The sequence below is a fragment of the Curcuma longa genome, chromosome 6 (genome assembly GCF_044706935.1).
Source record: "Curcuma longa cultivar G26 ecotype Majalengka, Jawa Barat chromosome 6, ITB_CL_G26_1.1, whole genome shotgun sequence".
Lineage (NCBI taxonomy): Eukaryota > Viridiplantae > Streptophyta > Magnoliopsida > Zingiberales > Zingiberaceae > Curcuma > Curcuma longa.
In genome coordinates this window covers 8,495,722-8,523,014 of record NC_133866.1, presented here as the reverse complement: position 1 = coordinate 8,523,014, position 27,293 = coordinate 8,495,722, and the positions used below count along the sequence as shown (strand labels likewise).

Here is a 27,293-nt window from a genome sequence, read left to right as displayed (position 1 = left end):
GCGTTTCGTTGGTGTAGGCTTGGTATTTCTAATAAGCAAAAAAAAAAAAACTACATTATTGAGTGTTACAATAAGTCTTTTTCAGCTTGGTTGAAAAGGCAAAGTTGAAGGTTGCAAGAAAAGGAGAGTTTGGGCATCTTAATAAGAATGGCCAGCAGCCTCATGTGAACCTCACTGTCCGTCCACTAGCTAAATTTGATACAAAAACACCTGTACCTGGAAACTTTCAAGTTTTTTACCGAGAGAAGAACGAAATATCCCCCACTGCTTAAAATGGAATTCTCAACAAGCCTCTATGATATGAAACGAAAAGAAAAAAGAACGGAGGGGTCAGGTGAATTAGATGGAATTTGATAAAGTCAATTGAGGTTGTATGTACTACGAAATGAATCAAATACAGAGTCAAATTGTATTGAACCAATGATATCTTCGGCACTTCGAAATCAATCAAATTCCAAATTCAAATTGTTCATAAGTAAATGACCAAATGAGGCAATATAAACGGAATAATTACATCATTGTCATTTTAAAGAATGCTGTGCAGAGTGAAATTGTGCCACCTAGCGGAGATTTCATTGCAAACAGATCTGTCCTCTCGCACCCATTCATGCTGAAGACCAAAACTGTGCCACCTAGCGGCAAGCAATAGCGTAGCTTCTTGTCCTGTAGAGCATACTTCAACTTGCCAGTTGCCTCCGCCAGGGCCATGAAGGACGGCCACTTTGGACTTGGACTCCTCGTCTAAAATATTCTTCATGAAATTTTGGGGGATCTCCTGCAAATAATCAAATAGAGGATTTAGCTTCCATCAAGTATGATAAGAAACGAGGACAGGATTAATGGAGTTAGTCAGTTCTTTTAACCAAACATACTGATGCTTTGATTGACCAAACTCTGAAACAGCTTCAAGTAGGATTGAACAGTGTTGATGCATTCTGAAACTGGTGCCTGATGTGCTAAAACTGGTGGCTTTTAGGCACTATGAACATGATGGGACATAGAATAAGAGTGATCAGCCTGGAGTGAGCAAAATTTACATATAAAACTTTATACAAAAGTTTACCTCATTAAATGCTTGTTTTCTTTCTCCAAGAGTTTTCAAAGCACTATATCTTTTGTCGTTGATGACAATCCTCATTGCCTACAAATTCGAACAATAAAACCACATGTCAGCAGTAGGCAACCTGTTAAGAGCAGCTTTCCTGATTTCACCATCACGCTCAGATGTTAAACCAGCAACAAGTTGCAAAGATTTCAACTGTCCACTAATCTAAAAAACAAGATATAAGAAAAACATATAGCTGATAAACAAATACACTGATTGTATGATGACTATAAATTAACCTCAGATCCATAATGATTGTATCAGTTATCAATGGCCTCTCACTTGGTTCTCTTTGCACACACAGTAAAGCCACAGCAGCAACCTGCATATCATGTTGTCCACCAGCAAAGTAGCATTAGGTGCAAGAAAATGCCGATATGGTTAACCACACATCGTGCGGAAAACAAACCTGCTGATACAAGTGTTTTGAATCCATTGTGCTCTTGACCACTGGAAAACAAACCTGATGTGCTACACTCATCATCTTATAACAGAAATAGATTGGAAAGCATGGAATTATTGAGTTCTAAACACAAGTATATTAATAGATTTTTTTTTATACTTGTTATCTGTACCGGAGATTGAAACAGTAGCTGAAAAACAAAACAATTAGGAAGAAGAACAGAGGTAAAGAAAACTTTATCATGTCAACATTCAATGCATGCATGCTTGTAGTGAGTTCCTGTGCTTGAAACCATAATGCTAGTAAATTACCATCACAATGACTACCAACATAAGCAACAAGTTATAAAGCTACATGTCAACACAACATGTTTCATCTAAACACAACATGTCAAAACCAAAACCATATACAACATGATGGACGACTTTCCCAGCAGCTACATTTTTTCTACAACTTCATTTGTAATATTGATGATTTGTTAAATCATCATTAATTATGAAACAAAAATGCTTCCTCTAGAACCTGCAATAATAAAAATATAACTGATTATCATCGTCATTTCCTTCCATTATCGAGGATTATCAGATTCAAACAACCACCCCTGTTAATTTAATCACTAAATTGAAAAAGAGTTCCTTTCACATTAAGTATTGTTTCAAAAATGTTTATGATACATAATGTTCTAAATAACTTTAGCCTAACAAACATTGTTAAGACATGCATTATGAAGTATCATTAGTTCCTGGACCATAACAAATATTAAATAACTTTAACCTATGAACATAGCTAAAAAATTAGCAATAAGACATGCATTATTAAGATGGCGTGTTCTGGTATTTTGCTCTAACTATGATAGGTTTTTCAATCTTTTTCCACCAAGGTTTTGTATTTTGCCTATGAACATGCCTAAAACATTAGCAATAGCTAGAGCATTATTAAGACCATTTGTTCAGGTATTTTGCTCTAGCTTTTCCACCAGGGTTTTGTATTCTCACATCCCCTTACTAGTGTTTTGTATAACGATATGCACAAACATAAATAAGAAAAAAATAAGAAAAAAATAGGGTTAGGGACCTTCTGCTTGCGAGTAGCAAGGGTGCGTGGCTTCGGATCGCGAGTAAGAAGAAGAGCTGTGGTCCCTGCGGCCGGATCTCTGTGTCTCTGTGGCGAGGAAGAAGAGCTGCTCGCGAGTTGCAGGGGCGAGGAAGAAGAGCTGATCGCGTGTCCTAGCGCTCGCGAGTAGCAGGGGCGAGGCTCCTTGCGCTCGCGAGGAGTGGTGAGGGCGGAGGAGAGCAGCGCGAAACCCTAGCGCTGCGAAGAATGATGAGGAAGAAGAGAGCTTCGGCGCTCGCCTGAATGATGAGGAAGCAGAGAGCTTCGGCGCTCGCCTGGTTCGCGCGAAGCAGTCGGGGGAGTGGGAGAGAAGCGCGAGGCGAAGGGGAGCCTGGTTCGCGCGAAGCAGTCGGGGGAGTGGGAGAGAAGCGCGAGGCGAAGAGGAGCCTCGGAGCCTGGTTCGCGCGAAGCAGTCAGGGGGAGTGGGAGAGAAGTGCGAGGCGAAGGGGAGCTTCGGCAGCGGGAGAAGAAAATCGGGAGAGGAAAGGAAACCCTAGCGTCGAGCGGGAGAAAAAATCGGGGAGAAGAAAATCCCGGTTTTTGTTGCCACGCACGCGAAGACGCCGAACAAAGCCACCACGCACGCGAAGACGCCGAAGTCAAGCCACGTCAGCTTGCCACGTCATCAGACGCGCATGAGGCGCTTACCGGCGACGCTCAGCATAGCCGGACTGTATATATATATTACAAGATTTGGCATAAGCGGTTTATCTCCCTCAAGTGTGCCAAAACCCATACTTGGCACACTTTATGATTCTATCTTATTTGTGCCTATTTGATTAATCTCAATACTTGAAATTTTTATTGACACACTATAAATTTCTCAAGGATAAAAATTAACTTCTCAATTTCAAGATATCACAATACATTGAAATGCCATAAAATGTCACCTTTATTATAGTTAGATTAACTACCCTTCCAATTAAGGTTAACACACCCTATACTCATTTAATGTGAAGAGATCATACTTTTAGGAACTCAATACCTATTGGAGCTCCTTGTGTGTACTAGGTAATCACTAGGGATAACTTCCTTAGATACCTTCCTAATAACTCTCCTAGGCTTCTTAGATGCCTTAGTCATGCTAATCTCCTTAAGGTCAACACTAGGGATAACCTCCCTTGTAACATTGATTTGACTCCTAGATCTAGTGTTAGTTTCATAGCTATATAGAACTCTTGAACTCTATAGTATGAAGTCGTGCTTTCCTTGGATTTAGATTTGTATCCCAAATCTATCTTGTCCATATATAGATGACTCTTATCTTTGGACCAAACATTATTTGTCATTTTCTTAAGGATCTTTTCTAACTTATCAAGTCTTAACCTCAAAACTTGATTTTCCATTTCTAAGTCATTAATCCTTGGCATCTTGTTTCTCGCTTAATCATTTCTTTTTTTAGGCATGTGTCTAATCTTCTTAGAATTGTTACTTAGATTTTTTCTATCCATAGGTAGAGATGTTCTAGCATGATATGGCTCAAAACTATCCTTAGAATTTTCATATTTTCTATTTTCATGATACTTTGCACTAAGATGATAAAATTTATTTCTAACATGCTTATTATCTTAAAATAAAGAAATATAATTAACTAATGGTACCTTAGATCTTGCTTTAGGTGCTTCCCTTGATTTGAGTTTCCTCCATTTTCTTTACTTTAGTGCCTCCCCCATAGACATTGATTCTGGTAATGTCTTTTTTATTAGACAAGAAGCACACAATGTACTCCTTGCCTTCGTGTATCAAGGTTTCGGCCTTCGTTGACTTCTCCTTCACTTGGGTGTCATCTTAACCTTCTTCTTACTAATTTTGGACACTACTTTTATAGTGTCTTTTCTCTCTACACTCAAATCATATTATATGATCTTTATCTTTATGAATTGAGATTGGTATATCTTCATGAGGTGAGCTATCTTTACTCATAGAGGTGGCATACTCTTCTTCCTCATTAGCTTTAGATGTCGAGGATTATGACCTATACTCCCCTTCAATCCTTGAGGTGGATACTTCCTCAATTTCCTCCTCGAATGTTGAGCATCTATCAACCTCTGAATCCTCATGTTCTTTATTCAAAGAGTCTCTCCCTCTTTGAATTTTTCTTTACTTTGCATTGAGGTTGAATCTTCATAGAGCTTAGCCAACTTGCTTCATAGCTCCTTAGCATCTTGATATATACCTACTCTACACAAAATATCATTAAAAATCAAATTAACTAGAATTTTGGTTACCTTATCGTTTATCTCAGATTTTTAGATTTGCACCTCGTTCCATTTCTTCTTTTTGATGATTTTTTCTTGGGCATCAATTGGGGCGTCAAGTCCCTCCATTAGGATGAATCAATCTTCAATGTTCATCATGAAGATATTTTCAACCCTAGCCTTCCATTAAGCAAAATCTCAATCATAATCTAAAAGTAGATGGAACTCGAATGTCGTATCCGAGCCCGTCTTTGAAATCCATTTAACCCTTACAAAGTCTGAGACTCTATGTTCTACCTTTAGCTCATGCTTCGACGGAGGTTAATCTAATGAAGAGCGGTCTCGCTTTGATACCACTTGTTAGGACCCATGCGAGCTAGAGGGTGGTGAATAGCTTCAATCGCTTCTTGTTTTGATCTCGTGGTCGTCGTTTGATTGCGCAGTAGAATTCTTGAATCAACCTTGACGCCACATGTACAACACCTTGATTTTACTTGGTATCTACCTCCTTGAGATGACTAATCCAAGGGTTCACTCCTACGATCTCTCTCCACTAAGAAATCCTCCTTTTCGAGACACCTTCCGAAGGTGGAGAAGCCTCGTATACCCTTGTTCTTATAAAAACACAACAATACAACAAGAAACATGAATGCAAATACAAATGAAAGAGAAAATAACTTTACAAATGAGATCTTGCTTTGGACAATTTCTTGTTGCTTAGAATAGCCTCTTGTTGATCAGAAAATGCAGCAGCACTTCACCTCTAAATCTCCAAGAATCGACAACTTTAAATGACCATGAAACCCCCTATTCTAGGGTTGACATCGAGCTGATTTCCTCTTACCAATCAACTGGTCTGGTCTTACTCACTAATTGATTATCACGTCTAATCCAACTATTTAAACCTGTAGAATGACTATTTTTCTTGACCAATCAATTGGTAGCTCCCAGTCGAATTGACCAATCGATGTCGAACTCTTCTATTCACTAGTTCGCTGGCCAGGATCGAGCAATCGATTGCACTTGACACCAATCGATTGGTCGCCAGCAAACATGAAATTCTAAGTTTAGGGGTTGTCAATCAATTGGTGAACCTCACCAATCGATTGCTAACCCTAATTTCATCCTTTTCAAGGTTGAATTTGCGTCTTGCCTAATCCGGTTGACCTTAACCTACCAGAACTTCCTTTACCCAACATCCAATCATTTGTGACCTGCTAGGACTTCCTGTTATCCAACATCCGATCAACCTTGACCTACTAGGATTTTTCGTTGCCTAGCATCCGGTAACCTTGACCGACTGGGACTTCCCGTTGCCCAGCATTTGGTAACCTTGACCTACTGGGACTTCCCGTTGTCCAGCATCCGATCGACCTTAATCTACTAGAACTTCCATCGTCATCAAGTGCTCAGTCCTCCATGACTCACTTAGACTTTCCATATCGTGTCAAATGTCCAATCAACCTTGACCTACTTGCACTTTTTTCTTGTCAATTTTCCGTTGGACTTTCGATCATCAAGTATCCAATCAACTTTGATCCATTTGGACTTTCCTCTTGCTAACTTTTCATTGGACTTTCAATCACCAAGTGTCCAATCAACCTTGCCCCACTTAGAATTTACTCTTGTTAACTTTTCATTGGACTTTCGATCATCAAGTGTTCGATCAATTTTGATCCACTTGGATTTTCCTCTACTGTCAAGTATGTAGTCAACCTTGACTTAATATCAAACTAACATATTGATCAAACATTGAATTCTAACTCAAGTTAACTCGAGTTTGGTAAACTTGATCAACTTTAACATGAGGTTGATTGCACCAATAGAAACTTTCCACCGACTATCAAGATAAATCGAAAAACACTCATAACGGGTAGCCCAGCAATCCAACATTCTTAAATCAACTACTCATTGAGAAAAATTCATTCGAAAATTCATCATAAGTAGAACTCTTTTGCAAAAAAAAGTGAAATCAACTATTCATTGAGAAGTTACAGTTGGCTACGACAGAGAAGGGTATTACTTCGATTTTACCGAGATTCAAACTCTTGTCCTCTCGAGTTTGGTAAACTTGATCAACTTTAACATGAGGTTGATTGCATCAATAGAAATTTTCCAACATATTAATCAAACATTGAAATCCAATTTAAACTTGATAAATTGTTCCCATGAGATTGGCAATCATACCATCATAAATTGAGAAGCTCGATAATTCTTCAGATACCTGAAAAATTCATACAAGTAGATGCCTATTACCAGGTATGCATCCTACTATTGCACCGGGCTACCTTGTATTTTTTTAAAATCTAAGTAAACGTAGTTTATTTTTGCCCATTTAGATGCCATTAATGATTAATTTATTTTCTCTTTTGATATTTAATTTAAAACATAAATATTAAGGGTCAATGGATTCCTCCTCTTCTTTCAAATCGAATGCGAGGCCAAATATAAGGCATTCGGCATTTGCCTCCGAGTTCGCTTGAGTGGGGAAGAATCGATTCTTCATCTCCACCTTCTGCTTCTCGCCTCACCATCCGTTCCACCTTCGAGGTTGACACTGCTGTTCCTGGCAGATCTGGTGCTTTGCTTTCCTCCCGCTAGGGTATCGTGCTGACCGCGATTCGGAAGGCGGAGGGCAAGAATCTCGTCCATGGCATGCCCCAGGACAAAGCAATCAAAGCTTCTTCCTTGTGTTGTTCCAGATGGAATACACCTCCCAGGCGCCAGAAATCCTCGCTTCGTTTCCCTTTTCTTCCTCTGCCGCTTGGGTAGAAGAGAAGGATGCCCGCCGCGCGTCCTCGTCTTCTACTGCTCGACTGCTGTCTCGTTTTCATCGTCATCGTACTTCACGGTATGCTCAACGATACCCTTCTGCTTCTACTTAGCAGCAGAAGTATTGCCTCTCAGTTCTGGAAGTAGTCATTGCTTTCCTATCCGTCCTTGTCTTGTGGCATGGATGGGTGGCACAGTTCGATCTAGGTCGGGATGGTCATTCAAACATAGATCATAAAATAACTGGGACGAATTCTCCTCCTCCTCCATTTCAAGATTTCTTACGATCCCTACTGATTTGCTGCCACTATTATGTTTAGTGCAACTTATATGTTTTTGATGTTTGATTTTATCATATTTTATTCTATTTCTGATTTCTTAGATACTATGTTTAAAAGCCAAAAACAAACTGGAATTATATTTCAAAATTCGAATTTTTAATAAATTTCTTTGTTTGGAATAGTAAATTCTTAAGAATGAAAATTGCAATTCCCACAAAAGGGGCGGATTTTATTAATTTAATTTATATGTATTGCAAAATCACGCTGTTAATTTGGTAAAACAAGATATGGAATCCACTTTGTCTATCAGAAAAAAAGAAGTTTGGTTTTTCAACAATCAATTTCTTTAAAGGGATTAGACTTTTGAGATTGATTCCAAACAGGCTGATAGAGTCAAATAATTGTTTGACTACTTGTACTGTAATTTCCTGTACTGAGTATAAATAGCAGCGCAACATTTATCTCATTGAATTTTAGACTGAGTTTACCCAACTTTAGCAATAGGGAAAAAGCTACTGATGGAAAATTGCTTTGAGAAACAGAAATGAGGAACTGATGATGTATTTTGTGAAATAATCATGATAAATTGATTTTTGATATTGACATCTTTGGTAAAGCATCATGAACATGAGTTTCAGGACAAATTTGACTAATGAGATTTATTTTGAATTAATTACATGGGTATTTCCAATTTCTTTCATAACTGAAGTTACTCAACTAAAATTGTCACTAGTATTTATTTACAATGATTACTATGATATAGATACTATTCAATAGAGGATAAGATCCATATAGTCAATCTTACAACCCAAATAGTTGGAACTGACATATAATAATTGGAGTATTTTCTCCCTTAAAATGATCATCTTAATATCACCTGAAATGCAATTATTAAAGCTTACCTGTGATAGTTGTTATCATCTCGAGAATAAATCTTAAATAAAAGAATGGAATTAGGGAGAAATTGAATTTGTGTTAATTTAAAGCCGAAAGTACCTACAGGCCCTATGGTTTGTGAGAGAGTGTCACTGTAATTTTAGAAGTTTGAATGCAATCTACTATGGTTTTTTCTCGGTATGAGCAGTGACTTTGGTACTAGCCCTAATCTTACTGAAATACTTACCCTTTTTCAGTTAGCACTGTGTTTTCTTGGGGACACCAGTATTTTAAAATTGTTCCTAGTTAAAATAGAAAGGTAATAGAATGTATAATGTAAGTACCAGGAAGTTTGATCAAAGCTGTCCTGACCTTAAGGAATCTGTTTTGTTGTTATGAAGGCACTGTGAATGTTCAAGCTTTTATTGGAACCTACGGCATAAACTATGGTAGGATTGCTGACAATCTTCCTCCACCTGAAAGTGTGGTCACTCTCCTAAAAGCTGCAAAAATAAAGAATGTGAGAATCTATGATGCTGACCACAGTGTCATTCATGCTTTCAAAAGATCTGGGATTGAGTTAACTGTGTCAATTCCCAATGAGCATGTGAAAGACTATAGTGTATATGAAGATCATGCTATGAGCTGGGTCAAAGAAAATGTGGAGGCATTTCTGCCTGATACTCACATCAAAGGAATTGCAATTGGCAATGAAGTTTTAGGTGGTTCAGATCAGGAACTAGAAGAAGCTCTTTTTGGTGCCATGAAAAATGTGTATAATGCACTCAAGAGACTTCAATTAGAAGATAAAGTTGAAATCTCAACTGCACATTCAGCTGCTGTTTTTGCTAGTTCTTTCCCTCCCTCATATTGTACATTCAGAGAAGATATGCTTGTTTACTTGAAACCCATCCTGGAGTTCTCTTCACAGATTAATAGCCCCTTCTATATCAATACTTATCCATTCTTGGCTTACAAAAGTGACCCTGAGCATATTGATATCAAGTACGCCCTTTTCCAGCCTAATTCTGGCGTTCATGATGCAAAAACTGGGCTTCATTATGATAACATGTTCGATGCTCAAATAGATGCAACTTATGCTGCTTTGGAAGCTGCAGGCTATCCTAATATGGAAGTCCGGATTTCAGAGACAGGTTGGTCTTCTTCTGGGGATGAAAATGAAGCCGGAGCTACTCTGCAGAATGCGAGGACTTACAATTATAATCTACGTAAACGACTTCTCAAGAAGAAAGGGACTCCACTCAGGCCAAAAATGGTGGTTAAGGCTTATGTGTTTGCACTGTTCAATGAGAATCTAAAGCCTGGGCCAAGCTCTGAGAGGCATTTTGGTCTATTTAATGCTGATGGGAGCATATCATACAACATTGGCTTTACAGGCCTGCGGCCCTCAAGTGCATCTTCACAACTATTATTCCTGAAGGTAACAATTTTCTGTTTATTTGTTTTACATGTTTTCTAGAATAGTTCTCCATTTTACAGTCTCGAAATCCTGGCTGCATTGTGGTATCATTGAGACACTTTGGATTGAATTTGTAACAGAGTGTGTAGATGGAAACTGATATGAGATACATTATAAACTGAAAGATGGGATCTAAGTTTCTAGAACTATTCTATTGCACAGTTTTCAATTGGCTGAGACGCCTTGTTTTGGATGTTTAAACTGCTTACCTTACTGAATTTAGGTGTGTGTCATCTTATATAGGGAGCCTGCTCTGTTGGTCCATGGTCTGAATTTCTGCACAAAGACATGTTGAGAGATAGTTTATGCACCAATAAAATATAGCATTATGTGAATACTCTGTTCCTGTCACAGATGCAATTATTTACTATGATGTTTTTCACTTTTAGTGAGTTAGAGATATTAGGTTAACTGTGTTAAAAGGTTTAGTCCTGCACAGAGTTGGCAAAATCAGCCAATACTAATACAAATCGCTTGAGTTGTGTCAGTATCAGTAAGGACTGATCCCCTTGTATGAGAAATCATTGTCTCAAAAAGATTGATGAGAAATTTTTTTAGAAAAAAAACTGGAGATTCAAAATAAATTAAGTAGAACTTAGTTAAATTACATTAAAAATTAATAAATTTTCTTTCTTCATTTTGTTACTTGGTACCATATGTGTAAAGTCTTGGATCTAAGACCCTCATCAAGTTGGTAATGAAATTAAGTACATTTTTTTAAGCATGCCTTGTAGTATTTTGTTTGTAAGTCAATCTGAAACATTGAACATTTGGGATCTTGGCTGTCTTGTGGTTTGTGCAAGCCTAAGTCCAGACTCCTGTTGGGCATACAAGCCATTTTTTTGATACAACAAGCAACAAAGTAATCAGAATTCAAACTGTAATTGTGCGCATAGGGTTCGCCTCGATTGTTCTTTTATCGAGATAATAACATGCTTTTAGTTGTCATGCATGAATTAGAATCATTTATCATCTAAAGCTTTACTTTACCCAATACATAGGTAGGAACTCATTTTATCTAGCATGAAGACAATTTTTGTTTTACACACGTATATGTTTGTTATGTTATGTTTAGTGAAAAGGTCAAGAACTGGGATATCAACTTTCGTAGCTTATCTATGACTAATTTCAATACACAATGACAGGATCTTCAAAGACAAAGATGGTTAGCACCATACACCATTGTTCTCGCGTGCTGTGTAGCAACCGTTCTGGTTTTCTCTATTTGATTCGACAAACTGCTTTCAATTGATCACTTCTGTGTGCCTGACTGCTGCTTGAGTTGCACATCGTGGGAACAGAATTGCTAAAACATTGTATGTAATATAAGAAATTTGCTCTAACTTCGTTCTTCCTATGCCTAACATTGTAATAAAAGAAACTGGCGTTCCTAAACGCCTGGACCCAATTTGTTTCGTGTGAGAAAAGGCCAATAAACGAACGAGTCAGCGTTCTTTGAAAATTCGAGAGAAGATGGCGAGTTAGGCAGATTGATTGTTTGATGGGGCAGAGCTCCAAATTAAAAACTTAAATAATTTAGCGTTTTAATCAAATATATTACTACTTTTATACTAAAAATAATTTTGACTTTTAATTAAATGATTCGTTTTAAAAGTCAAAATAGAGCATTCAGATGACTTGAAGGAGGATTTTCTAGAAGATCAATTCCAAAATTAACGAGGATTTTACGGAAGGAGTCCAACTGAGAAGAACCGCCAACCTCATCGATCGCCACCGCCACAACAACTTTTCAAACCCTCCGGTAACGCCGGACGCGATCACATTTCATACGCCGAGTCAAAGTCAAACCCGAGAGAGAGGAGTAGTCAAACAAAACAATTGATTTCCCAACTTCCATCGCTATATATAAATTAGCTATCGTAACCGGAACTGAAGCAAGCAAAGCAGTAGAGAACTGAGGAAGAGGAGGAGGAGGAGGTTGCCGATTAGCATAGCATAGCACAGAGATGGCGAAACGAGCGACGTCATTGACCATCGCCGGGCTCATCTTGGTGGCCGCCAGCTTCTTCTCTGTCTTCGCCGCAGCCACCACTCACGTCGTCGGCGACAGCACCGGGTGGACGATACCTCCCGGCGCCAACGGCAGTTTCTACTCCGCTTGGGCTTCCGCGCGGACCTTCGCCGTCGGCGACACCTTAGGTAATTAAATGAGGGCTCGTCGGTGCAATAATTACTCGATTTCATCATTTCGATCGATGCAAATTGCTCACGATTTAATTTGTCCGATCCTCGCAGTGTTCAATTTTATGAACTCGCAGCACGACGTGGTGGAAGTGCCGATGGCGAGCTTCAACTCCTGCTCCACGGCCAACCAGATCGGGTCGACCTACAGGACCAGCCCAGCCAGCTTGCCCGTCGCCACCGCCGGCGTGCACTACTACATCTGCGGGTTCTCCGGCCACTGCCAGGCTGGCCAGAGGCTGGCTGTAACCGTCACCTCCTCCTCTGCCTGCCCTCCCGACGCCGCCGCGGCGCCTCCTACTGCTACGGCAACTGGCGGCGGCAGCACTGTGCCGTCGGCCCCCGGCCCTGGCAGTCAGGTGCCCGGCTCGGCCGCGGCTTGGGCTCCATCCTTGGCGTCCCTCGCTCTGTCGTCCCTGCTCGCCTCCCAATTCTTGTTCTAATTAAATATCTTAATTAGTTATATCTACGTACGACGAATACAAATAGGATTTATGATCGATAGTGTTCTTGGAGATGATGATTCATTGATGCTTGGTGCATGGCAATAATAATATATTGGATTGGATCATTGGATGGATTCAATTGAAGTGGAATGGATGTTAACTTTCCTCTGTTTGATTCATTTTAAACATCATTTGATGTGCATTAGTGAAGCTCCTTCTGTTGGCAAGGTCGATCGCTTTCCCTACAATGTTAAACCATAATCATAATAATAATAATTTAGTCCCTTTCTATAGTATATATAGATCTTCATATAATTTTAAATTTTAAATTTAAATTTAATCCCTTTCTATAGTATGATTACTATGACACTTTTTAAAGTATTATTTGATATAATTACGACTGAGTGGAAGGAACAGCAACTTGACTTGAGAGCCTTCTCCCATGAGTTTGTAACAACTATTATAACATATAGCAACTACCATATATCGTAGTTATTAAAACGTGTTATTAATCAGAGAATATAATCATTTCATTATTACATCATAGTAGTTATGATTATAACGGTTACAATTTGACGTTGAGTAAAACACTTTCAAGTTCATCTAGTGAAATAGGTCAGAAACGTTAAATCTTACATCTATACGATTCTAAACTGCAAACAATTAAAACGGTTTTAGTTGTCAATATATTAATTTTAAAGTCGACAAATTATTATATTGTGTTATATTGACTTCAGCTACTCTTGAGGATTTAGTCATACCTTTAAAGAAGTTTCGCTAGAATCTAGCAAAGAACAAACGGAGAAGAACAAGCAACAAGTCAAAAGCATGATGACTGACGGAGATGATTGGTGAAGAAATTGAAAGAGCAATTCAATTTTTATTTATTAAGCAATCGGTCTGATTGCAGTGTCAAATTAGCTTATCAAATTGATGGTTCAAAATTGTATAGTTAGACTAACTGCGTCTGTGATAGTGCGTGTCCGGATGAGTTAGAGTGTTCGGAAGTGATCTTGGCGCTCCGCGCACTCAGTCGCGGATGAATGCCATGTACACACACAGATGCTCGCGATTCCTCCTGCACGACTTGTGCTAGAGTTGGACTCTTGTCTAGAGGAGACAAAGACATTACCGGCTACCAAGGTGCTAGAGTTGGACTCTTGTGGTTGTGCTACTTCTCTTGCTTTTCTTGAATTAATGTACTAGTTAGGGAATATCTCGTGCTATGCAGGTCCAGCATAGCGCTCCGCTGGTGGTGCATCGTTCAAAATGGTGGGATTTGTTGTGGTTTGCTGGATTTTGTCACAAATCCTGATGGATAGTTTCAAGTATTTTAGTCCCCTAGCTCTTAAGATAGTTTATGCTAATTTCTAGCTACTTCCGTTGGTTAATCACTTCAAAGACCCATAAAATTTGATCTATTAACTAAAGAATGTTCATGCACAGATAGTTTACAAATTGTGAGTTTTTCATACTTTTTATGTAACTTGCAGTTGATAAGTTAGTGTACCAGAACTTAGAGTGAACATGTCATCTGGTTTTCTTAGGCCACCATATTTGATGGTAAACAATGTATACATTTTAGAAACTCAAGACACTTTAATTGGGTAGCATGGCTTGATTAAACATGATAGGAGATGAATTGCACGGAAATTTTATTGGAAATATAACACAAGATATTTGGAATGGTTTCAGTAAAATCTGAAATTTAGTAGATATGGCTGCAGGAAATTAAAATAGTAAATAGTCTAGAAATTAATCAATATATATACTACATTTTTTGGTGGAAAGTATGTGAGTGATATACTCAATTACTGCATTCAACCACAATTAAATTAATAACGAATGACAAAGAAAATGTAGTTCTTAAAGGCCCAAACCAGGGTATTAGAATTAGACAACACTTGTGAGATTTTTTTAATACCTGTAAGTCCCATTGCCTGCCAATGTCAATACAATGAAAAGAATTTCCCGCAGCACTTTCTAAGATCTTGCAAGTCGTACTTGTCTGCAGCAACCAACAACGAAAGGCAATGCTACAAGAAATTATCTTCTTTAATAGTAAGAAAGGAGATTTTGCTTAAATGATCCAGAAGCAAGCTGTGTGCAACATCCTGTGAATGACAACGAATTCATTGTATCAGTAACTGAATTTTAGTTAATGTATATCGAGAAAAGAGTACATACATTTGAGGTAGAAGATGTCTTCAATTCTAACAAATCTACTTCAATTGTAACATTCGAAGCAGAAACAGGATTGATATGCCAAACTAACCCTTTTTCAGTCTGGAACAAATTCTCATATACTGAAAATAAATTAGAGAGCTATGAACATAGAAAAGATAAGGAAATATTTAAAACAAAAGTTCAATAGATTGCTTTAACACATAAAAGGCAATAGGACCCAATGAAGATGAAACATTGACGAACTGCTAGTTACTGTAGTTCTAGGAAGTTCAATGTAGTGCAGAAAAGCCAACAATAGAGGTGAATTACATTGAGCATAGTGACAACTCCCGGGACCAGTGTAGTTGGCATGGATCATGATTGTGGCAATGGGGTGTTTATCCTCGGTGATGCAATTGGGCTCTCAGGATTTAGGATTGGAAGAAGCTGCCGAATAAGCCCAGAAAAGAGGGAAACAGATCAAAACTTTCAAATCTCGACCTAGGATTTAGGAATGGAAGAAGCTACCGAATAAGCCCAGAAAAGAGGGAAACAGACCAGTTCCAGATTCCGATCTCGGCGAAAGTCGTTGGACCCGAGAGTCTCGATCCCCCATTGCGCCGGCGGCGATGTGATTTTCACCTTGTTGCTCGCATTATTTTCGCTGCCGGCCTCTGCCTCTGTATTTCTTCTTCTTCTTCTTCGATTCGCAGAAGATCGTCGGTGGAGAAGAGGCTCCGCCGTCGCCAAGCAGCCTTCGATCGAAATCAAGAAAATCATTTAATGCCCATTTAAAAAGAGAAATAAATATTAATAATTTTGATGTACTCAATTGCAAAAAAGGACTCTTTACCTTTATTATATTTTTTAATTTTTAACAATAAGATGTTTGAAGGAGTAATTTACTGATAATATAATAAAAATACAAATTCAAACGGTCAAAAATAAAAAAGGGCGTCTTAAGACATCTATTTTTTTATAAAAAAAATTCAAATAGACGTTGGTCATGTGATTTTATCTCGAAAATATCCTTCACCAACGCTGTTATAAGTAGTTAATACAATATATATGGTAGTTATCGAGTAATTTTTATAAATATATAAAAGTTATCAAATAGTTATTATAATATATAGAAACTATTGAATAACTATTATAACATGTAAAAGCTAACTGCTATAAAGTATTTAGAGTAAATTTATGATTTAAGATTTATATTATGTAAAAACTAATCAATAACTGCTACAATGTAAATGTATAGAAGCTACTCGGTAGCTGCTACAATATATTTAGAATAAATTTAAGATTTATTATTTACACAATATATAAGTTATCAAGTATCTGTTACAACGTTACAACGTATTTAGGATGAGTTTAGAATTTAAGGTTGTAACAATTATACATAGTTTCTACAACTGTTTTAAAGTGATTTTGATAAAATTTAAATAATTTTGATCAAATTAATAAATAATATTTTGATATAATAGTATTTAGAAATCTTAAATTCACACAAACACTTTGCAATAGCTATTGAGTAGGTTTTTACACTTTATAATAGCTATTCGATATTTTCTACACAATGTAAACACTAAATCTTAAATCCTAACTCACTTTAAACATGTAACAGTTATCAAGTAGCTTTTACATATTGTAAATATTAAATTCACTCTAAATACTTGTACCTAATAGTTTCTATATATTATAATAACTATATGATAGCTTCTATACGTAAAAGAAGTTATATGTTAATTGTTACACGTTATTGAGGTTACTCAACAACCTTGGAACTAAAGATATTTTTAGAATAAAATTATGGGAAGAGCGTTCATTTGACTTTTTTTTGAAAAAACAAAGACACTTATATGATGCTTCTCTTAATTATAGGTTGCTCTTTTAATTTTTATCAGATTCAAACTCTAATAATAATATAATAAAAATGGAATATTTTAAACATTCTTTGAAAGAGTAATTTTTATATATAGAAATATATTTATTTAGATTCTGTTAATGGAAATAAATTATTATAATAGGTAATAATTAACGAAAATTTTAACACAAAATAATTTTAAAATATTAAAGAATAAAGTGTCGGTAAGATATGATTTATTTGTTATTTAATAATTTGTATTTTTTATTTAGAAAATTAATTATAATTTTATTAAATTATATTATTTTCATTTAAAATATTTTATTTATATGTTTTTGAATAAGAAGGGAGCCTTAGCAGTAAACTTAGTGTTTATGATTACAAATTTAAATTGTGTAAATAGTATTTATGAAGAGGTAAATCAAAAAATTACAGTTGATTACGACAGAAGAGAGCATTGTCTTGACTTCATCGAAATTCGACTCTTGTCCACTATAACAATTTTACTCCATCGTAACTAATTCAATTATGCCCAGTTATATGTGATATAATCACTTAATTTTGTGACCAAAAAATAGAATGTTGAATCAAATCAAACACTTTTATCTTCCTATTTAATTATCTATTGATAAACAAAGTTAAATTATCTTAATATTATTTGCTTATTCTATTATACATAATTAATAACAATATTTTTTAAAGTTATGATTTGGATAACTTTAAAACTAATCTAATTTTTCATTTTAAATGGTATCTTTCAAATTTATTATATTTCACATTATCTTCAATTTAATAATTTATTCCATTGTAGTGATTTTTAAAATAAAAATAATTTAATTTGCAATTTTCACAATATAAAACAATAATTTAATCACACTTAGAATTATTAACATCTAATATAATCAAGATTTTATTAGATATTTTAATTTTCCACTAAAAAAGAGCTTTTACAAATAAAAATAGGTATCAAAATCATATTAATGAGTCAATATTTTTAAATAATCCCACAAATTATCGACAAATGGATAGCCAATCTACTACGAGAAGTGTTTAATGAGTTGAGCTCAAGAAGATGACTCGCCAAGGATGCAAAGTGTCGAAGAGTTGAGTCGAGCTCGATCAGCCCATTGGTTCGCGGATTAATTGCATAAGATTGTTGTTTAAAAGAAGAAGAAATGCATAAAAAGGCAAGAACCTTTCGATATCAAAGGAATCCAAGAATGTAAAATGCCCTAGAGTTGAACTCACCGGGTTCAAACGGACTCGGTGAGCCCATCGTCCCGCGAGCTAATTGCATAAGGTTGTTCTTCTAAAAGAAGAAGAAGAATTGCATAAGGAGGCAAGAACCTTTCAATATATAGCATAGGAAACTTTCACTATACTAAGCAGAATTCAAGACTAGGAAAACAAACAAACAAACAAACAAAACTAAGTAATAAAGTTTTGTGATATCGAAAGTAAACCAAACAAACATAATCACAATATAATCATCGGCCGACTTTGATCATCGACAACAAAGTAATAAGAAATTCTCTAACAGATATTGTTTTTAAGACAATGAACACAAACTAGCATAGCATTCTGTAGTATCTGTAGTTCAGGTTTCTTTTATCAAAGAGCTTATGTTTCAACAATCAGAAAACATCAAATTCATCAGCAGTTTCTACTGGTTGCGGAATCAACTTATGAATAGATCTATTTTGGTATCATTTCTTCAGTCTGCTCTGATCTTATCATAAACTTATCTGACTATGAAACTGTTGATCTTGTTTGAAGATCAATTTTCTCTCATTGTATCATTTGTCAAGGCTACAATCAAATGCCAGCAATATTGAAATTCCTGTCTCTCTTACACACAAAGGTCTCTACGGATCTAACAAACATGTTGGCATTTACACATATCGCTTCTCGATACTACTAGGTTTGAACTTAAGTGCAGCAGAATACATCCTAGTTATACGACGACTCATCGTAACATGCTAGATGGAATCAGAAGATCTAATGAGTTGCAGGAGAGTGAATGAGCAAGCACCATGTCTACTTAGAACAAAGTTGCTGTGTACATGTTAGTTCTCTAACAAAAACCATATCCAACAATGACAAAGAACCCAATATAGTGCTAGAATATAAAAAATTGAAACCGAAATCTCACTGCTTCAGTAGAATTTTAGCACAAGGTTTCCTAAGAAAAACAACAAGAAGGTACAACTTCAATGCAAAGAACTAAAACCACTTTGAAGTAGATAACTACAAGTCTACATTATTGAATCTTTCAAGAAAGAACTACTACTGAATTAAGAGCCATGTGAATTCCAAAGGCATATAGCAAACTTGTAAATTAGAGTAAATAACAAACATGGAATATGTGTGCTATGCTATGCCCTCTCGAGGAATTGCAGGACTTCTGATGCATTTGGCAATGAAGGGATTGCCCCCTTTTTGGTAGCAGTGATCGCGCCGCATGCATTGGCAAACTTTAGCACTTCCCTCAGTTTCTTCTCATCCTACAGTTAGTGGTACAATTCCATTAGCATAAGTTGCATCAAAGGGGAAAATCATATTCTTGTGCAGCAATGGCTTTCAGATGACTTGCCTGCAAAGCCGACCAGTCTTCTTCAATTCCTCGGAGCAGCCCACCGACAAATGCATCGCCTGCGCCTGTTGAATCCACCTGCTCGACAGCAAATGATCCAACTAGTCCTCGAAAATCCTGCACAGGATAGCCACAGATCAACTTGCTAGTTCAGGATGTTCTCCTTGACAACAACATGTAGTCAGTGTACCTTGGTGTAGTACTTGCATCCTTGGTCCCCAAGGGTTACAAGCAGTAGCTTGAGATTAGGGTGCCAGAGTCGCATGGCAACTTCATCTTCAACAGAATCATGGCCGGTCAAGAATGCGAGCTCAACTTCGCTGACCTTCGCAATGTCGGCCTGGTTCCAGATGCTGAGGATCTGCTTGCGAGCCTCGTCCGGTGATGGCCAGAGCATCAACCGGAGGTTTGGATCGAAGGACATGAGAGCACCAGCCTTCTTGGCCAACTCCATGGCCTTAAGATGAGCCGATCGGCATGGCTCCGAAATCAAACTAATTGATCCATAGTGAAAGATTGAAGCCTGGAGAATCATTCCGGAGCAATAAACAAAAGGATCGATTTTAGTGCTTGATATCGTTGAATAAACAATAGGAATCAGAAAATGTCTAGAAATTGATTGAGAATTGAAAGTTCATGGCGTTGGATTCATAGTTTGAATCTCCAAGTAAAAAATAGTAGTTTTTGCATCACTTCCGGACGAACTATGGACCTTGATCTGTCGAATTAGGGTTGAGGAAGTATTTTGAGATTGAGCAAGGTAAACGAGAACATTGACAGATTAGACGATTAATTTCTCTTCGCTAATTGAGTTTGATAGGGGCGAGAAGAAGAGGGGAAGGGGCGTGTACATACTTTTCTGATGAGATCCACATTAAGCTCGGCCTCCGTGAGCAGCATGTCGGCGCTAGGGTTCCTATAGAACATGAACTCCCGCTCTCCGTCGGCGCGGAGGGTGACAAAGGCCAGGGCGGTGCGTGCGCCGGAGTCGAAGACGACGCCCGCGTCGGAGACGCCGTTGTCGCGGAGGATGGCGGCAAGCATGCGGCCGAACTCGTCGTCTCCGAGCTTTCCAACGAAGGCGCTCCGCCTCCCGAGTCGCGTGACGGCGATGGCCACGTTAGCTGGCGCGCCGCCGGGGGCCTTCAGGAACGCCTTGGCCTCCGCCAGAGAGACGCCGGACTCGGTCGGCACGAAGTCTATGAGCATCTCGCCGAAGCTCACTATGAGGCCGCCGGCGGCGGCGCCGTTGACGATGGCCATCTCTGCGGCGGCGGCGACGGCGACGAGAAGAGGTGGAATGAATCAGAGAAGCGAGAATCGTTGAGATATTTTTATAATAAAATTAAATATTAAAAAATATTTTTAAATATTTTTCTTATAAATAAAATTACAATTTAGCCCTCACTACTACCTTAAGATCATCCAATATTTTTCTTATCTACAATTATTAATGTCATTTTACTCGTTTGCAAAGTAGAATTTTTCTTTTTCTTTCTTTTTTCTAAACAATTTTTTGGAAAATTTAAAAAGGAGATGAGTTGTATTTTGTTGACCTTGTCACAAGATGTCCATGTTTGACTTTGTCTTTTACTTTCCATGTTTCATTTTCACATTTTCTTTGATATTTTTTGGCTCATTTTTATAGTCATGTCTCATGTGATTAGGACAAAGATATTTTGGATATGAAATTCAACTTATTTAATTAAAAAATATTTTCCTATTTTTTATATTCAAATTGTTTTGAACTTTTGGAATTTATTTTCACAAAAAATTGGATTTTGAATAGGGGAAATTTTTTTATTTTACCCTTAAATTTTTATTTATGGTATCATTAGTTTTCAAATTCTAAGGGTATTTTGATATTTCAATATTATACAAAGTAGTTTTTTGGAAATAATTGATAATTTGGTGTCTAATTCAATGTATTAAGACCATGAAAGTGATGGACTATGTAATTATAATTAATATATATACTTTTTTGGAAAAGAGTTCCAATGTTGACCCATTAAGTCATCAAGCCTACATTGATTAAGATTGAAGGGCAAATATATTATTTTTTAGAAAAATAGGAGTAAATCTAAAAATTATTTAAAAAATAGTTAAAATTTTGGATATGAAAGCCAACCTATCAACATCCATCGACCCCCTTGATACCGTGCAAAAAGACTTCTTATCAAAGTAGATCCCTTTTAGAATAAAAAGGCTTCTTTTACTTTGCAAGATTCATATATGCAACTATCAAAAGCCATTCACATCTCAATTATTGTTGACTACTTTGATACTATGTCAAAAAAGTTCGTTAAAGTTATTCTTAATCATACGAATCCACACCTAATATTCAGTATACCTAATGTCGTATAGTGAAAATTTATTAAATTTCAAAAACTAAAGGTGGTTACTTACATATTTTCCTATAATATTATCACATCTAAATTTTAATTTTTTCTATAAATTTTAGCAAATACTCAAAATTTTGTATCCCAAAAGTAGACCACTGCTAAAACTAGTAATTACGGGGACCAATCTGATTAAATGCTTCAATTTCTTAACGGGCCGGCCCACGTTTTGTTCCTTGGGCTGCTCAAGCAACTGCTCGAACTTCATGTATTTTTTAAATATGATATTTTATATTAAAAATTATTAGTTTTCTATTTAATTTGCATTATTTAATTTGGAATTTAGAATTTTTTTCTATTTTTATTTTGAGATTAAAATTAGAAGAAGAAAAAACAGAGTAATAAATATTATTTATGGAAAGTTATGTTCTTTTTTCTAAAAAAAAAAAATTAAATTTTGACCTTTGCCAGCTAAATAATTAGCTATGCCACGTGGGATGCCATGTATGGCCCACAGACTTGGTAATGCCAACCATCATCGTCGGAAAGAAGCCCTATAAATACCCACGTTTATGGCGGGCTGAGGGAGACGCATGGGATTTCACAAACCCTTTCCTTCGATGGAGACGACGGCGACGACGAGGGCCGGGGAAGCAGGCCCGGCTTTAGGCATAGGCCGGTAAGGCCTATGCCTAGGGCCCAGTTTCACTTGGGGCCCAAAAAAAAAATATTTAGGGTTAATCATTAATGGATGGTAGAGAGTTAAAATCCGATCCGGAAAGCCGTTCGTATTCTTTCTCGCCGCGTCCCCTCTTCTCGTTCGACGCGCACACAGTCTTCGAGACTTCGACTCTTCATCTCCCCTCTGGCCATCACATGATCATCTATCGTCTTCGAGATTTCGACTCCCTCTTCTCGTTCGACGCGCACGCGAGCACCGATCAGCGAGGCACGAGCAAGACAACACCTCCGTTCGACGCGACATGCCGCACGCGAGCACTGCTTCGACGGTCTTCGGTCTTCCTCACCGACGCCGGCGAAACCGCGAGGCTCGCCCCTCTGGCCGTCTTCCTCGCCAGCGAAACCGCGAGGCTCGCCCCTCTGGCCGTCTTCCTCGTCGGCGAAACTGCAAGGCTCGCCGCCTCCCCCCTCTGGCCGTCTTCCTCGTCGGCGACGGCGAAACCGCGAGCTCGCCGCCTCGCCCCTCAGCCCTCTGGCCCTCTTCTTCGACCATCTTCCTCGCCGGCGAAACCGAGAGGGACTCGCCCCTCTGGCCGTCTTCAGTCTTCTTCGATCGTCTTCCTCGCCGGCGAAACCGCGAGGGCCTCGCCTCTCTGGCCTCTGACCGTCTTCCTCGCCTCTCTGGCCGTGAGGCTCTCCGTCTTCCTCGCCCCTCTGGCCGTGAGGCTCTCCGTCTTCCTCGCCCCTCTGGCCTCTGGCCGAGTGGCCGTCTTCCTCCGTTCCTCGCCCCTCTGGCCGACGAGTAATCCACGTAGGCGAAACCGTCTTCCCTGCCGCGTCAGATCTGATTAATCGTCCTGTTTACAGATCGTCGGATTCACTAATTGTGTTTCGTTTACTCTGTATTTGGGCGTCGGATCCGATCCGGTAATTTCTTTTCCTTCTTTCAATAATATTGTTGTTGAGATTTAGCTTTTAGATAGTAATTTTTTTTGTGTTTGATATAGCTGTTATACGAGTTTTTTTTTATGAATCATTCAGGGGCAGTGGGGCGAGGAAGACGGAGAGCCTCACGGCCAGAGGGGCGAGGAAGACGGCCACCATTATCGGTCAGAAGTCCAAACAAAAAAAGATAAGAGAAATTTTTTTAAAATAATAACAATCATTTTAAAAAAAATTTCGCCTAGGGCCCTCCGTGGGCTTGAGCCGCCCCTGAGCCGCCCCTGCGGGGAAGCGCCCATGGAGGCGGAGGAGAAGCGGGTACGAGTCCAGCGAGGTGGCGCTGCAGAGGAGAGGACGCTGTCGCGGAAGGGCAGCGAGGTGATACTCGAGGGCTACGTCGTCGGCGGCAACGGTAGATTGGGGCGGACGACGAGCCTGACGTCCGATGACCTCGAGGATCTCAAGGGATGCGTCGACCTAGGGTTCGAGTTCCGCTACGACGACATCCCGGAGCTGAGCAGCACGCTCCCGGCGCTGGAGCTCTGCTACCCTAGGACCCAGCCGGCGGCTTCGTCGACGCAGCGGGATGATCGGAAGAATGACGATTCGCCTGAGGCATCGCCTCTCGTCGCCGATTGGAAGTTCATCGCTCCCGGTAGGTTGTCCCGCCAGACTGCGATCTAGGGTTCTTGATCGATTTATGCATACAAATTTCCCCTCTTTTCGATATTTGTGTTGCGAACACAAAATCCACATTTCAAAACCCCGCGACTTTCCGATCTCGCTTTCTTCCTCTTGATCTTGAAATCGGTGGCAAACCCCCCAATTACTTTCTGATGTTTTGGTTCTCTGTAATTCGAATTTTGATTTAATCTTTTCTAGCTCTGAATTGAATCGGAAATCGCATTGAACAATTTGGACTTTATTTACTTGAATTTGTTGATCATTCTAAACTGAAATCTGGATCTAAATTTGTTGGTTTAATCAACAGGAGATGATCCACAGGAAGTGAAAGCAAGGATCAAGTACTGGGCTGAAGCTGTAGCATGTATTGTCAAACTGTGCCAAGATTAAAACTTTTTTTCTCCACATTTATGAGAATTTTTTAATTTTCATATTTCAAACCTTTGGTAGTTTCAACAGACATTTTGATCCTAAAGTTAAGTAATTGAAACATTGCAAGTAGAATATAAAATATTATAATTCTACTTTTTAATTTTCAAACTAATAATATGTGTAGTATAATTTAATTTGAAAAATAGTATACCAAAAATATAACCTTTAATTCAACAATTTATTTATTCTCAAGTAAAAATAGATAAATATAAAGTATTGCCAGAATTAAAATCAAATTAACCCTAATTAATAAATTTATAAAATAGATTTAGAATCTAAAGTAAATGCTAAAATTTAGTCGCATGCAATTGTTAAAATATGTACTATATCAAACATATAGCAGCTCAATTTAATTTAGATGGTGTTTAAAAATAAAAAAATGATAAAATTAAAAAATTTATTTTGATTTTTAGGAATGATTTATAAAAGTATTTATTCCTTGCTATTTTTAAAAAAATAAGATGTGTTTTTTTATTTTTTAATTATAAAAAAATAGGTGATTATTAATTTTATTATTTCATTCCTTCGATAGACAAATGCATATTTAAAAATTAGCTAATTAATTAATTAATTCCAAAAAAATAGTTTGAATTTAGGTGAAAAGATTTACTCATAAATAAGATCGCAATTTATATTTTCGATTTTTAGACGAATATATATTATTATTTATTTATTTATTTCGAAAAAAAATATTATAAATAGCAGAAGGCAATCGCTTGCATTCCCCAAATCGCCTCCCTTTCTCTTCGCTCTCGGCGTTTTACAGCCCCGCCGCCGTTCCGTTCCCCTTTTCCGGCGCACGATAACTCACCTTCCTTCGCTTCCGATCGGAACTCGAAAATCGATCTCGATCCGATAGCCAGAATCATGTCCAAGCCGTGGGGCGGCGTCGGCGCCTGGGCGCTCGACGCCGAGCGAGAGGAGGCGGAGGAGCGTGAGCGCGAGGCGACCGTAGGCAATCTTCCGCAGAGCTTGGAGTCGTTGGCAGCGTCTGCCTCCTCTAAGCATAGGAAAAAAAAAAAGATGGCGGCAGTCCCCTTGGCTCAGTTCGTTGCCACCCCGTCTACGGGAGTTACCACCGACGAGATGCTCCGCCTACCTACCGGGCCAAGGGAGCGATCCCAGGATGAGATCGGCACGGCCGCCTCGGCGGCGTATTCCGGACGTTCGGCGACATCGAGAGTAACGGCTCGCTTGGTGGAGGGCGGAGGGGCTACAATGGTTTCGACGATCGACCGAGTGGTCCGCTTCCTAGAGATAGAGAATGGGACCTGAGATAGAGAATGGGACCTGCCATCGAGAGCCGACGAGGTCGATAGTTGGGAAGCTGGAAAGAAGGCGTTTGTTCCTCAGCGGGGTGAGGTGATGGTGGTCGCCGAGATCCGTATGGTTTTGGCGATGGAAGTTCATCAATGGTCGACGGGGTGGGTAACTGGTCTGCCGCAAAGAAGCCTCTCCCTTAATTCCAAATCTTCAAGCTTTGGATCAGAGTCTAGGGATCCTCGTGCCTCATCGGATTCCAATCAATGGGGGATCGGAGGGACAGAGAAGGATCGATGTCGATCGAACAATGGAGGCGGAAGCTCGTGTTGAATCCTCCAAAGAAGAGGGATGGGGTGGATTGGAAGCAGATGGAGTCTGAGAATGAGATGAAGAACAACAGCAGGCCAGTTCACAGTCAAGCAAGCAGGAGAGTATGAGCTTAGAGGAGGTGGTCACTAAACCTAGGCCTAGAGTGAACCCTTTTGGCAATGTGAAGTCTTCTTGGAAGAAAAAGGCAAAGATTTGAGGAAAGTTGAGCTTGACTTGGAGCATCGTAAGGTTGAAGGTATAAAAATTTCATTTCTAAAAGTTAAAATTTCTTGAGTTCATATTGCATTTAGGCCTGCAATTTGTATTTGAACATGTTAGTTTCACTTGAGGGCATAGTTGAATTAGTTACGACGAAGCAGAGTTACTAAAATGGACAAGAGTCAAATCTCAACAAAGCGAGGCAATGTCCTCCTCCGTCGTAGTCAACTGTAGTTTTTCGATTTACCTCCTCACAGATGATCATGGGACCGATCGTGTGACACCACTGTGGTGACAAATTTCATCTTTTAAAAAAAAAAATTACTGAAATGTTAGTTTCACCTAGAAATTTTAATAGCTACATTAATACAAATTGAACATGATTGATGTTGCTTATGCACCCTTGAATGAAATTAGTTACTTCAATTCACTTCTTTGGATATGGTGCTTTCTTCAAAATGTTTCTTCAACATGATTGAGTGATGATGCTTACTCATACTATTTACAAATGATCAATGGGAAATAACAAAAAAGTTGGTGAATGTGCCGGGGGAAAAAACTAAAGAAACTTTGTGAAACAATTTAAAATTTTCATTAGTGTTGTCTGATTCTAATACCCTGGTTTTGGCCTTTAAGAACTCCATTTTCTTTTATTGGTTATGCCATGTGATCTAAAACGAATGATGGAATAATGAAATTGTACGTGTTTTCTTACTTCAATGCATAAGCAAATTCTTGTTGATCCTATGTTCTTATTCTAACTGTAGTTTTTCGATTTATCTTTTCACAAATGATCGTGGAGCCGATTGTGTTGAGCTGCTGAGGTGACGGATTTCATCTTTTACTGAAGTATGTTCTTGTTCCTGATCAATCATCCTTAGAAAATTATACCATTCCTATTTCGAGCACCAGAAGTGATCTAGAT

At 38.3% G+C, this 27,293-nt stretch overlaps 4 protein-coding genes and 3 pseudogenes across 4 annotated transcripts; 4 read left to right on the top strand and 3 right to left on the bottom strand.

Moving 5' to 3' along the window:
- Positions 1 to 407: 407 nt before the first annotated feature.
- LOC141830555 (uncharacterized) lies at positions 408 to 3,704 on the bottom strand. Its single transcript, XM_074717962.1, has 7 exons — positions 3,663 to 3,704; positions 2,583 to 3,114; positions 1,515 to 1,555; positions 1,345 to 1,427; positions 1,064 to 1,141; positions 873 to 979; positions 408 to 775 (listed from the first exon to the last, which is right to left on the bottom strand). Exons 1-5 carry the CDS (start codon positions 3,702 to 3,704, stop codon positions 1,135 to 1,137), a joined length of 705 nt encoding a protein of 234 aa, XP_074574063.1. The 3' UTR covers positions 408 to 775; positions 873 to 979; positions 1,064 to 1,134.
- A 3,770-nt stretch (positions 3,705 to 7,474) lies between these two features.
- LOC141831206 (glucan endo-1,3-beta-glucosidase 14-like) lies at positions 7,475 to 11,457 on the top strand (annotated as a pseudogene).
- Positions 11,458 to 12,143: 686 nt separating this feature from the next.
- On the top strand, positions 12,144 to 13,014 carry LOC141831219 (mavicyanin-like). The gene is made up of 2 exons (XM_074718632.1): positions 12,144 to 12,388; positions 12,485 to 13,014. Exons 1-2 carry the CDS (start codon positions 12,196 to 12,198, stop codon positions 12,871 to 12,873), a joined length of 582 nt encoding a protein of 193 aa, XP_074574733.1. The 5' UTR covers positions 12,144 to 12,195; the 3' UTR covers positions 12,874 to 13,014.
- A 1,898-nt stretch (positions 13,015 to 14,912) lies between these two features.
- On the bottom strand, positions 14,913 to 15,822 carry LOC141830554 (uncharacterized; annotated as a pseudogene).
- Positions 15,823 to 19,033: 3,211 nt separating this feature from the next.
- On the bottom strand, positions 19,034 to 20,799 carry LOC141830597 (fructokinase-1-like). Its single transcript, XM_074717999.1, has 4 exons — positions 20,355 to 20,799; positions 19,690 to 20,022; positions 19,500 to 19,616; positions 19,034 to 19,410 (listed from the first exon to the last, which is right to left on the bottom strand). Exons 1-4 carry the CDS (start codon positions 20,760 to 20,762, stop codon positions 19,282 to 19,284), a joined length of 987 nt encoding a protein of 328 aa, XP_074574100.1. The 5' UTR covers positions 20,763 to 20,799; the 3' UTR covers positions 19,034 to 19,281.
- Positions 20,800 to 23,719: 2,920 nt separating this feature from the next.
- On the top strand, positions 23,720 to 24,535 carry LOC141831258 (uncharacterized). The gene is made up of 2 exons (XM_074718666.1): positions 23,720 to 24,116; positions 24,453 to 24,535. Exons 1-2 carry the CDS (start codon positions 23,759 to 23,761, stop codon positions 24,533 to 24,535), a joined length of 441 nt encoding a protein of 146 aa, XP_074574767.1. The 5' UTR covers positions 23,720 to 23,758.
- Positions 24,536 to 25,444: 909 nt separating this feature from the next.
- LOC141830553 (eukaryotic translation initiation factor 4B2-like) lies at positions 25,445 to 26,443 on the top strand (annotated as a pseudogene).
- The last annotated feature ends 850 nt before the right edge of the window (positions 26,444 to 27,293 follow it).